At 45.0% G+C, this 13,311-nt stretch overlaps 2 protein-coding genes across 3 annotated transcripts in view; one reads left to right on the top strand and one right to left on the bottom strand.

Moving 5' to 3' along the window:
- The window catches only part of sema6a (sema domain, transmembrane domain (TM), and cytoplasmic domain, (semaphorin) 6A), a 102,452-nt gene extending 93,760 nt beyond the window's left edge, over positions 1–8,692 (top strand). For both annotated transcript variants that reach the window (XM_079270044.1, XM_079270045.1), the window contains one exon: positions 5,558–8,692. In XM_079270044.1, the coding sequence (XP_079126170.1) occupies positions 5,558–6,714 (1,157 nt within the window). In that variant the 3' untranslated portion in view covers positions 6,715–8,692. The remainder of the gene's footprint in view (positions 1–5,557) is intronic.
- The window catches only part of commd10 (COMM domain containing 10), a 117,600-nt gene that overhangs the window by 6,173 nt on the left and 98,116 nt on the right, over positions 1–13,311 (bottom strand). The gene's annotated exons all lie outside the window — the stretch shown is intronic.

Raw genomic sequence — 13,311 nt, forward strand, 5'->3', positions numbered from 1 at the left:
GTTGTGCCTGTGCTGTTGAAACACCTAAAAAAAGCCAACTTGCGTAGTTTGGTAGGTTCCCTCTAACCACTGAGAAATTCAAGTTTTTGCCTTCACTTTTAAGAACCGCAGGTTGCCGCCTGGTTTAGTAGCCATTTCTCTTAAATGTGGTCATTATATAAATATCACGCATTACCTTTCAGCTTTATTTCTCTCTCCCACTGGTGAGCAGAAGAAGCCAGAGGAAGGATTTATTGGTTGTCTGATTACAGAGACCTCTCTCCTTTCAAATGACCCGTCCTTGGAAGCGAGCCGACGAGATTAGACGCTTCAGTTTAACATGAACTCTGCTCACTGTCAGATGAAGCATTCGGCTGGTGACATTTTTTTCAGGAGGCTATGAGGGCGATTGGGCACATTGGGTAATTTAATGTTGGTAGTTTCATGTCCTTGCAGTAGAATGATAGGATTTAAGTTAATCCCATAAAAAAGGATGATAGAATTTTGGTTGGAAGTTGGTGAGGTGGTCCTTTAAGGTAGGATGACTGCACTGCAGCAAAGAAAAATAAGTTTTTTTGGGGAGGGTTTTGTCGAATAATCCTACGACTGTCATTACAACACCTTCATGAGTGTTTTAACAGCAGGATGTTGTTCCTTGCCGGCCAGAGATTGCGATCGATCTCTGTGAGGCAGATTAATTATTCGCAGCTCTTTGTGAATCATAACAGAAACAGTGGACTGGATGTTTTCCCGGCGTTACGCACTTCCCCGACTGACGTCAAGCTGTAAACCATAATTTCCTCCACTGATTAGCTGATTGTTCTCTCAGGCCGCCTTTGTTTTTTCCACTCACATTCGCTGCTCACTTCTCCATTTGAGTGTTTTGGTTATACTTTTCAGTAAGACCTCTCGCCTTTCCGGCGGTTTCATACAAAAGCTTTGCTTTGTCTCTTTTGGCCGCGTGAGACTGAATCTCATATCACAGCGGCTCAATCCTTTTGTGCCTTTGCAGCTCGTCGAACCCACACTCAGCTGTCATTATTCTGCTTTGAACTGAATTTAAATGGCCACGTCCACGACGTCCGTGAGCGAGCCACTCATGGAGTAGATACCGGCTGAGTCTTTGTCCTGGGACTAGACAGGGCCCGTTTTATACAAAAACATTGACGAACGATTATCTATTATCGCTGGATGAATTACAAAACATCTCACTTCAGTCATACATAGAAGGTGGAAGCTTGTCACACATTTTCAGCAGTCATAGCATGCTAAAATGCAGTGGGTCACCGACAATGACTCATTAAGATTGAGTACTACTTAACAGGAGTTAGCATTATAAGGGGGGGGGGGGAGGGGAATAAAAACACATTTTTATAAATCGTGATTGAGGATTTTAACACTTAAATACCTCGACATGTGATGGAGGTGGAATTCAGAAAAAATGACGTTAATTGTTAAAGCTGTGCTGGGCAGCGCCTTTTCACAAGTCTTTCACCCGTTAATACTCACCGTGCTGGTGTCAACTTCATGCATCACCCAGCTGATCATTCACCTTCCCAGGGAGGTGTAATTCAGCTCGATTTCCTTTGAGCATTAAATACTACAGTTTGTATGCACGGAGGTGGATAGGTTAGTGCATCGGTGTTAATACCTGAGGCGCAGAATGATATAATTAGGGCTTTAATTGTAACTTAACTGACTCATCAGTATGCTGTGTACTGACTCTGATGAATGCTTTAATATTGAATAACACCATTAATGTGAGTGCCTCTCGAAACGTAAACATACACAAGACTTAATGGGATAATATCCTAACCGGGGATTAAATGGAACTTAATGAATTGCTGTCATCATCTAAACAGCATTGTCCTTTTCAAAAAGAAGAAGATGAAAACATGGCAAATAAGAGCTCGCTAAAGCTCCCGCCGCCGTGGAAGCAGAACACGCTCTTCTCCCATTCTTCATCTTTTTCTTCCGCTCCGTTAGTTATCGAGGTCCACGGTTCCGCCTCTCAACAAGTGGCACGTCAGCGAGCGCAGTTTGGTCTGATTAAGATTCCTATCGCTCTGCAGACAGTGTCTTTGTGTAACGGGCCCCGTAGTCAGAGGTTAGGGTCCTCGCCGTAACCTCTCTGTGATGTTTAACTACCTTTGAAGTTTCCCCAACACCAACACAAAGACGAGCCCTGTGGGCCCGAGTCAGTTGGTGCTGCTGAAGAGATTAAAACGAGTGTAAGGGCGTCTATGTGTGTCAGACAAGAGAGAGAGAGAGAGAGAGAGAGAGAGAGAGAGAGCGAGAGAGAGAGAGAGCGAGAGAGAGAGAGCGAGAGAGAGAGAGCGAGAGAGAGAGAGAGAGAGAGATCATTCACCCGCTCCAGTCACAGCAGATTACAATGTTCCCGATTCACAAGCAAGTGTTGCCGACCTCGGCTGTTTTGACAGCGAGAAATATCAGAGTATCTGAGATATGTGTTTAATGTCTGAACGTTGAGGCCCGAGGCGTAGTCATATTCAAATAAATTCGACCGCTGAGAGAAACCGCAGGATGCCTCGTGCTGCATTCTGGGGGCGAAGGCAAGAGAGTTGAAGCCGGGGTGACGATGCATCGCTGTACAGTCAGGACCTCAGCGAGACGAGACTGAAGCGGGAAAAACTGCGTTGATACTTCTCAAGGTCACGCAGTTGAAAAGTTTTGGAAAGTTTTGGCAAGATCGCAAAAAACTAGCGGTGCAGCCAGCTCGATTGGAAACCCTGAAGTCCTGTGATTCAACAAGAGACAGCCTTGCTGCGTGGCTACTTACATTCTCTTTGATGTGAGCATGAGAAACAATTGCTCACATGAAAGATGGAAGTCTTCAAAGTTTTTACTCTTTTTCTTTGTCATGCGTTTTACCCAAAGGCCTGAGGCTAAGTACCATGATGATGGATGGAAGGGGAGGGACAAATAGAAAGAGGCAGACAGGAAGAACCAATGCAGATCAGGTTAAAAAGGGGCTTTAACCTGAGCTGCCACACCCGGAGCAGAAGACAAGGATGTGGCTCCAGAGTTCGGCCTCCTTCACCGGGACGGACAACCGTTCGCCTCTGCTCCCCTCCGTCTTTGACATTCAATGGTAAATCTGAATCTAACCTTTAGAGGCAATAAATTTGCTGTCATGAAAATTCACAACAGTTTCGACTCGCTCTTTCAGCATGTAAGGACCGAAGACAGAGACGGATGAACGTATTTACATTCAACCAGGATTATGTAGAGAAAAACGAGAGGTTTGCCAAAGTATTTGTTTACGCTCGCGCTTTCATTTCCTCAGAGTTTTTCAGGACTGTGCTCCCGCTTCCTTTGCGTCTTTTGTTCGCAGCAGCGAACCACGAGGTTATAACTACAGCCTTTTGCACTTCGACACATGGAGGCCGAACAGTGCAAAAGAAATAAGGCGAAAGTCAGAAAAAGTGATTCGTTGGTAGCAGAAAGTGGGGAGAAAAAAAGATCTGGAAAAAACGAAAGATAGCAGCGAGGAAAAGTATCTCTCTGGTTGTCAGGAGTTACTTTGTGAGATGGGAAGCAGATGTTTGGTTGGAGAGGCCGTTCGTTCGGGTTGACCCTTAATGCTTCACTGCAGACAGCACTCATCACGTCTCGCACTATCTACACAGCCGGGCACGTCCTCGATAAGAAACCATTTTGGCCCGAAAATACTTTTTTTTTTCAAACCTTTTGTTTAACACTAAATGAGTTACGGCCGAGCTGCGTCTTGTCAGCACTCTATTAAAGAGAAACGTTTATTTTACAATAAATGAACAGAGCACAAGGAACAGCTTTTTCTTTCTTCTTTTTTTATAAATCCAGGTTGAGCTTCGGAGTCAAAGCAGAGACTCGGGCGTATTGCTCGGTGCTTCACGCAATTTAAGTCACGTCTTTGGACGAATGAAGTATGACTGCAGCGAGCGAGGATTATGGATGTTAGTTTAAGATAGTCTGGATTTCGCTTCCATGAGAACAGATTAGCGCGTTGTCTCTGTGTCTGCGTTGTGTCTCGCTGAGGAGACACAGAAAGGAGATATTCTCAGAGTGCGTCCTCGGTGACACAGACGAGCCGAAAAGCCTAAACACGATTACCCCGGCCCCTTCAGGATTTCACTGATTTATTGCAACTAACGCTTCATTTGTGGCGTCTTCTTTTTGGAAAAATTGCAGAACAAATTGAAACATTTCTATTTTTATCTACAAAAAAAAAGTGAATTCATTCATGTCAACAGAAACTTGTAAAAAAGAGAAAATTGCAGCAATATGCTTGTTGACAATTGTTTTGATTGCTGTTTACAGTTCATACTAATACACTAAGTATTATTTTTTTTGTCAGTGTTCTTCAGGCAAACAAAACAAACATAGTTCTAGTTCTGTCTGTTCTTGACACCTTTATATGAAGTCCTAGTAAATGAAAATGATTTCTGAAAGCTGTTATACAGATCGTATCACTCACATAATGCTTATTCTAGCGCCTGGATTCACTGCAAACACACGCTGCACAGCATAATGGACTATTCATATGCATGAATACCACAATATTGTTCTTAGTTATATCATCTAGAACATCTTCCACATGTACAGCGAACAATACATAGCATGATATGAGCACACACGTGTAATCGAGTCATGTCATCACTGTGGGAGCTTTTTTAACGTGACGGAACCCACCTGCCTGATCCCCTGTCTGGGGTAACTGATCGGTGTTGGCCACGGGTCATGTGTGAAGACGTTATAAATCTCACTGCCGTGGACCGGTGTGTTTAACCCAAGCAGCAGAGTGCTGCATTAGATGTCTACATTCATCAACAGGCTGGAGGTTATCATCTGTGAGCGTGTGTGTGTGTGTGTGTGTGTGCATGTGCAGATTGGTGTTGACCCCATTTTATTACCCGCAACCCGCTGCTCTCCCACTGCCAGGATGCTTCGCAGCTGCTTTTATTGAATTATCTTTCATTTGGTCGCATCGCAGCGCGTCTTTGAAAGTGGCGCTTTTATAGAAGACACTGATGACACAGCTCATTGGATTCAATGCTTAATCGGAGGCTTTTCAATGTGTTCTCTGTGATTCATGAGATTGGATGCGAGATGTATGAAAAGTCCCCCATTTGCATCCGTTAGGAGAAAAGGGGTTTGGGTACTTCAGACTCCCTTTATCTGCGCTCATATCTTCATTTAATTTCAGCAGAAGGGTTTTATCGCAGATTTAAATTGTGAATCATCCCCTCCAAAACGCATTTTCAGTCTAAAATTGGATTTTCTGGGAAATATTGAATGTTGCTACATCGAGCTTCCATTTGTGCCCCTTTTGAGAAGGTGTTCCTTATGCCGGGATAAGCCCATCTTCATTTGCATGTTTTTGATGAAATTACTGAAACCGCTAATCTTTTTACCCAGAAAATATCTTTTGATTGTAGTAATTCAATACTGTTTTCTATTATTTTGTTGGTCTAAAAATAAGCGTCTCTCCCACCAGCCTTTAGAAACAAGTTCCCACAACACACTGCTGCAGTGTAATCTCTCGCAGTCTCAATGTCCTCTCCGCGTCTCTCTGCAGGTGTGATCCGTGAGAGCTACCAGAAGGGTCGTGACCAGCTCGTTCCCGTGACCTTGCTGGCCATCGCCGTCATCCTCGCCTTTGCCATGGGCGCCATCTTCTCTGGCATCGTTGTCTACTGCGTCTGCGACCACCGGCGGCGAGACATAGACCTGACGGGCCGCAAGGAAAAGGACAACCACCACCTCCACCTCCACTCCCGTCGGGGTTCAATGAACAGCGTGACCAAGCTGACGGGCCTGTTTGAGACACAGGCCAAAGACGGCCGCCCCGAGGCGATCCTCACCCCTCTGATGCACAACGGGAGGCTGACGCCCAACGGGAAGATGCTGATAAAAGCAGACCAGCACCACCTGGACCTCTCTGCTCTACCGACGCCTGAGTCCACCCCAATGCAGCCGCGTCGCAAGCCCAGCCGGGGCAGCCGGGAGTGGGAGAGGAACCAGAACCTCATCAACGCTTGCACAAAGGACATGCCACCAATGGGCTCGCCCGTCATCTCCATGGACCTGCCCCTGAGGGCCTCGCCGGGCCACATCCCCAGCGTGGTGGTCCTGCCTCTGCCGCAGCACCAGCACCAGCTCCAGCCTCACCTGCAGCAGCATCAGCAGTCCTACCAGCACGAGTACGTGGAGCAGCCCCACCACAGCGACCACGGCATGGGCCACGGCGTCATGGACGACCAGGGGGCCACCCTGGAGTACAAGACGGTCAAGGGCCCTTGTCACAACCTCAACATGGTGGATCCAGACGGGGTGCTGCCGCCGCGCGTGCCCCAACGAGAGGCCTCTCTCACCATCCCCCCGGCCGTCCCACAGATGGGCAAACGCCTGGAGGTCCACTCGTCAGTCTACGGGCTCCGGAAGGGATCGGCGTCCGGAGCGTCCGGATCCTCCGCCCTCAAGAGGCACAACACCAACTCATCTAACTCCTCCCATTTGGCGAGGCATCAGAGCTTCAACCGCGTGGAGACGCCGCCCCCGGCGCCTCAGAGGGTGGACTCCATACAAATGACAGCACAGGGCATATCTCTGTCACGGCAGCCTGGAATGAGCTCCTACGGGTCACTGCCTCGAACGGGCATCAAATATCTCAAGCCCGACGTCCCACCCAAACCCTCCGTGGTCTCGCTCTCCACAAAAGACTCCTGCACATAGTCAGGTACTTATCCGGTCGGTCCATTGTGAACAGCAGTGAAAGGTTTTTTTTCCGAACGAGAGAAGAAACAGGGAATACTGTACAACTTGCATCTCTTTTTAGTGTTTTTTTTGTTTGTTTGTTTTTGGTGTACAGTACAGTGCGACACAATTCTTTTTTTTCTTTTTTTTTCAGAAAACACTTTCTTTTTATATAAATATGTAAATATTATACAACTGGTTGTTGTCATTTGTTTCTCGTCACGGAGCTCATGTTCCCCTGTGTCAGCACACATGGGAAGGTGTGTGCTACTGAAGCAGAAGACGATACTTCATCCGACGGCGCCCTGTAGCATCCAAGACGGTGGCTCTCTTGTTTGTGGTGTCTTTGGCCACCGGGACTTGACTTGATACTTTATCACGCTGGTAAAAAAAAAAAGAAATGAAAAAAAAAAAAAAAAATGAAAAAAAAAAAAAGCACACATGCAGACAGCACTGGTGGACGGGGTTTGGAGAGTTGTACAGTACCTTGAGGACTGGGAAGTCTGAGTTACAAAGCTCTGAGCTCGGACTGAAAAGGACGGACGGCTCCGCCGAGTTCTGTCAGAAACTGTGAAAAAGCCTCTCAGTGTTACAGCAATCAAGTCCTGTCTGGGTTTGAACTGAAGGCCTGGGCCAGAGGAAACCTTCTACTGTACTGGTTACTGAATAACACGTGACTGTTAATACTAATAGCTTGTTGTATTTATTTTTATTAAGTGCTTTTGAAAAAACAAAAAACTTTCTAGGCTCGGAGAGAGAGAGAGGGAGAACAGAGAAGAGATCTTTTGATGTTAATGAATCAAGTGTCAGGGGGGGGGAAACGTATTTAAAGTCATTAAACTGGAGCCTGTAGAACTTCCTTGATGACTGAAGGTCCACTAGGTCTGACTGTGTGCTCAGTGGGACCTGCCGCTTGAGATATATGTGACCTCTGCGACGAGGAGGAGATATTTATTTTAAATGTGCCAGACAAGGACTTTTACCTTTGTGGACCAGAATTCCCGTGGTTTTAGACCAATCATGAACAAAAAAAAGAAAAAAAAGACTTCCCCAAGCTCACCCTTTCACTCCTCCGATGATCACCCCCCCCACCCCCCCAATCAGCGCTGTGGTTTTTTTGTGTGAGTCCGTCCTGATTGGTCGCTGGCTTACCGGTGCCATCAAAGCTCACTGTTGCATGATGCAAAACGTAAGAGAAGCAAATGCGGCAACAGTGCGGGACGCGTACGCGGACCAGCAGGCGGAAAAGGGAAAAGTACAAAAACATCTGGCCTGCTTCTTTTTCCACATGTACATTTGTGCCTTACACCCTAAAGTAGTGACAACGTTTTCTTTAATAGCTGTTGACTTTGTCTCCTCGTAGTATTTCTTATTTTTAATTTTTCTCACGTCATGATATTTCCCTGGTTTGATAAAACTGCAAATTAAAGATTGTAGGTGTTCTTGTTGTAATTCTGGTCCCTATAGACATAACACACTTACAGTCGGGAGGGAGGAGAGGAAGGAGCATTTCATTTCAATTCCTTCTTTCTCTCTCTCTCTCTCTCTCGCTCACACACACACACTCATCTTTGTAGTTCAGTTCTGATTGTGTGCTTAAAGCAACCCTTTATGTTGTGCAGGCAGTGTCGATGAAGACGTGAGTGTTTTTGATTTTCATTTCTTTTTTATACGATTTAAAAGTCCTGGTATTTCTTTGTTTCATTTTTTATTTGCTATCTGTTGGTTTGGAGTGATGGTTGATTGACTGAAAAACTGAACACTTAACATTTGTTACTTGAGAAGGCCAGTGTAATGGCTGTCTTTCTGGTGCACTGCAATAATAATGCAGCACTAGCAAAACGCACCCGGTGTACTACACATAGGCACCCAGTGTACTACACATAGGCACCCGGTGTACTACACATAGGCACCCGGTGTACTACACATAGGCACCCGGTGTACTACACATAGGCACCCAGTGTACTACACATAGGCACCCGGTGTACTACACATAGGCACCCGGTGTAGTACACATAGGCACCCGGTGTACTACACATAGGCACCCGGTGTACTACACATAGGCACCCGGTGTACTACACATAGGCACCCAGTGTACTACACATAGGCACCCGGTGTACTACACATAGGCACCCGGTGTACTACACATAGGCACCCGGTGTACTACACATAGGCACCCGGTGTACTACACATAGGCACCCAGTGTACTACACATAGGCACCCGGTGTACTACACATAGGCACCCGGTGTAGTACACATAGGCACCCGGTGTACTACACATAGGCACCCAGTGTACTACACATAGGCACCCGGTGTACTACACATAGGCACCCGGTGTAGTACACATAGGCACCCAGTGTACTACACATAGGCACCCGGTGTACTACACATAGGCACCCGGTGTACTACACATAGGCACCCGGTGTACTACACATAGGCACCCAGTGTACTACACATAGGCACCCGGTGTACTACACATAGGCACCCGGTGTAGTACACATAGGCACCCGGTGTACTACACATAGGCACCCAGTGTACTACACATAGGCACCCGGTGTACTACACATAGGCACCCGGTGTAGTACACATAGGCACCCGGTGTACTACACATAGGCACCCAGTGTAGTACACATAGGCACCCGGTGTACTACACATAGGCACCCGGTGTACTACACATAGGCACCCGGTGTAACATAACACAGCTCTAGGCTTCCTGTGTGCATCGTGGCGCTCACTTGTTAGGCCGTCGCATAAACAGGCTGGTTCCTGTGAAGAAAGTTGACGTTTCAAAACAACAATTTGAAAGAAATGTACCTTATTTGCCCCCCTTTATGTAAGAGACAGGTTTGGGAAGCTTAGTTTTTTTGTTGGCTTCACTAACTCTCCTGATCAAAGCCTCCGTGAATGGCCGAGAGTCGGACTAATCGGACCTTTTTTTTTTGTTTGTTTCTGCTGTCACTTCCCTTTTTACTTGAGGATTTAGATTGATCACCCTCGCCTCCCCCAACACTAAAATCAAACGGAGCACTCCCTTAGTGTTGTATGTGTAGATAGGTAACAGTTTTCTTGATGTCAAGCAATTTTTCTGTTTCTCAATGGAGGAAAGCCAACTATGTCTCAATCCACAGCGAACGTGAGAAGGAACGAGTGACCCGACTGACGTGTCCAGAGACGCTTCCGTTGCAAAATGACACGGGGTCAGGGGCAAAGCGAGAGGAGGGTGTCCCCTTCAGACAGTTAACCCATTCATTACTAAAAGATATGATCTTTAAAGTGCAAATGACCCAAGATCATTAAGGAGGGGGGGGCGTGTTTACTCTAGAATGCCACTGCATTGTAGATCGGTTACTCCACGCGACACTACTGCGGGTGTGCAGTTTCTGCAACATCAGACGCTTGACGTCGGTGGTGTTTGACCATTTTTGCGACTGGACTGGGGTTTCGACTGTGATGGCTGCTGTGGACAGTGAGGTTCTTTGGTGTGTGCCTTTTTTGTCTTTCACCCTTGTTATAATACACTGCTATTAGATGCAAATCGACTCTCTTCTCAACGTTTTTGAACTTTGTAAACTTGTAAGATATTGTGACGTCACAAAGTTTTTTGACCCTACTCTCTCCACTTCCTTAACATCTGATTCACAGCTTAATGTATGTTGTAAAGAAAAAAAAACTCTTTAATTTAATGCAAAATGTAATAAAAATAAAAAAAGGAAATAAAATTCTTGTCATGAAGACTGTGATATGTCCTTGACTCTTTTTTCCCGTTTGTTTCTCTGCCTCAGGTGGTTATCTTTACACTCGGAACATCTTTAATTGTTGAATTTGTGCAAAACTGTTTGGGGAAAACCGAGCCAGAGTTGTACACAGGATTTGAAGGTTCTTTCAATTGAGAATCCATTTTAAGGGAAATATTGTACTTTGTGTTTTACCTCAAGTACACTTTTCTTCTTTGTTTATAAACCCTTTGCCAACCCCTTGAGATCCAAGAAACTTTTCTTCAGAATGGGATTCTTCTTCTGATATAAAGCACATCCAAGTGGATGGAAGTACTTTAAACTGAAGAGAAAATGATTTCTTTAACTTCATATCTAATACGTGAAAACAAGACTCTGAGCAGAGGGAACAGGCCTCAAGTGTACGATTCGTCCAATCAGTTAATTGGAGCAAACAGTTTGATGGAGATTGGAAGCAGCTTTCTGTTGGCAGGCTGGTACAGGAGGCACTCTAAATCACCTTTTAAATTACAATACCTGTCCACAGAGGCATTAGGAGAAGTGTAGTGAACATTCCAGGTAATCCATTTAACCCCATACGGGAAATCAATAAACTATTCTGAAGACAAATGCAAGAGAAAGGAAGGATTCTAAGAAAAGAAGGGTTGATAGTTTATTTTCTTTAGTTAAATTTTAAAGTTAAGAAGCAACAGTTTGCTAACAAGTTTGACAATATGTCGCTGCCCAAAGTTCATGTCAGTTTCAATTTTGAAAATATCACAACTGCCACCAGGATTCTGGCAGATGGATTAATACAGGTCTCCATGATAGAGTGCTTACCGCATGGCTTTTATGATTTGTGACATTTGTAGTGTAATTTAGCGACTTGTTAGCAACCGCCTTTTTAAAACACTTAAATAATTTCCAATTAATGAGCTTGTGTTGACCACAGACCTAATTTCAGGCCTCCAATCAAAAAGCAATTCAAATAAAAACATTGACTTTGAGATTATGGAACCTGGAAGTGCAGAAAGGCTTACTAATTTCCTGGTTTTAGGACTCATTCCTGCAGCACTCTAAGACAACAGTCACCTAAATTTCAAGTCCTGAAGCTTTGTCCTCGATGAGCTTATGACAAAAAACAACAAAGCTATCGGGGGAAGTATAAAAAGTGTTATATTATCCGTGTCAAAGCATCCTTGTCTGTCTCACATACGCTATGACTGGACGTCTCTGGTTTAATGAAGATCTTGAAAAGGCCATCATCAAAGCACAGAGCACCAGTGCTGACTAACACTGACCAGAACAGCTCCTATGTCAAATCAAAGTATTTCGTTTCACATGTTAGCACATCCTTGATATCACTTTGTCAAGGAAATGTGGCTTCGACGGGTAGGTTGACAACTCAAGCCTTTGATCCTCGAGGTGAGTCATACGTTGCAAGCGCTGGTACAAGTCAGACCGCGCACGGAGATCAGATAACCAGGATGTGGTGCAGCTAATGAGGCCTGTCGCTGCCCTCACAATGACGCATTGTGCAGCTTCCATTCAGGCACCCGTGTGTTGTTGTACTACTCAGAGATCAAGATTCAGATATTCACCACTAAATCTTTCCCAGCATGACGAGAGCACAATGCTATCCAGCGGTGACTAGCGTGAGCCGGATTTTGTTTATCACAGAGTCAGTCAGAGTGCGGCTTCATGGCCTCAAAAGTACAAACACTTAAAGGCTCAAAAGCTTAAACACATGCAAGTTATCCAGAGCATGAAACTTGATCCGCATCAATGCTAATGCAATATTAAAGCTTGATCCTAATGTACCTGACTGGTTTCATTATTTCAGCACACTTTAGTTCGAGACTTGATATCACGTTTCTCACAAGTCTTGATATTGGTATCCATGGAATAGTATATTGTTAGTATACAGTGTTGAATATATTTACATTTTCTCTTAATGTTGTGAATTTTTGCTGAAAGTATGAAACAAACTTGGTGTACAGAACAGAAGGAGTATCATATTATCTGAAATCAATCACGTTGCTCTCACTATGTCTGCTGCTGTTATTAGTTTCCAGTCATCATGGGAAACGTTAATTAAGTTTGTGTTGCTTCAGCCTGCGCCGTTAAGGTGGAGAGTTTCACATTGTTTGTTTTATTCCACGTTAATAATCCTTTCAGTGCAGTCCAGTTGCACAACAAAAGCTAGTACATTGTTTTGCAAGATTTCAGGGTATCATTAAAATGCTCATTAGTTTATTAGGTGTTCTCACGTAAGAGGTGTTTATATTTTGTATATTTAGTTCATATCAATAAGGGGAGAAACCCCCTCTCAGTACAACGCAATACAATTTGGCAGCACAAACTACAGCTTCTAACGGGACCATGACAGAGAAATGAACACGTCTGAACAGAAACTGGACAAGCTGTCCAGTGGACATTATAACTTTGACGAAAGCTGGATTTTATTGCAGGGCTGTTGGACTCCATTTGTCTCAGCTGTTTATCTATTTGGCAAGCGAGTGTACATAATGCATGCAGTGTCTCAGTCAGAGAGGCAACTAAGAGTGCCAGAGAGACAAACCTGTCTGTGAAGGATTACTTGATGTCAACTGTCCAAAAGGGACAGCTGCAGTGCTCTTGTGGCCTCATACACGAATACCTTAATGCGTCTAGTAATCTAGAAGTGAGTTTCTCTTTGATTAGCAGTTGCTGTAGGAACACCGTATGCTGCAAATCCCTCCAGTGTAAATCGGTAGCAGTCACTCTGGCTCATGACCCGACATTATGACCCGTCGATCCAAGAGCTCGATGGCTCTTTTCCCTGCCAGCGACAGCTACAGAGGGCAGCCTGCCAGACATTCAA

Source organism: Melanostigma gelatinosum, assembly GCF_949748355.1.
Source record: "Melanostigma gelatinosum genome assembly, chromosome: 6".
NCBI lineage: Eukaryota > Metazoa > Chordata > Actinopteri > Perciformes > Zoarcidae > Melanostigma > Melanostigma gelatinosum.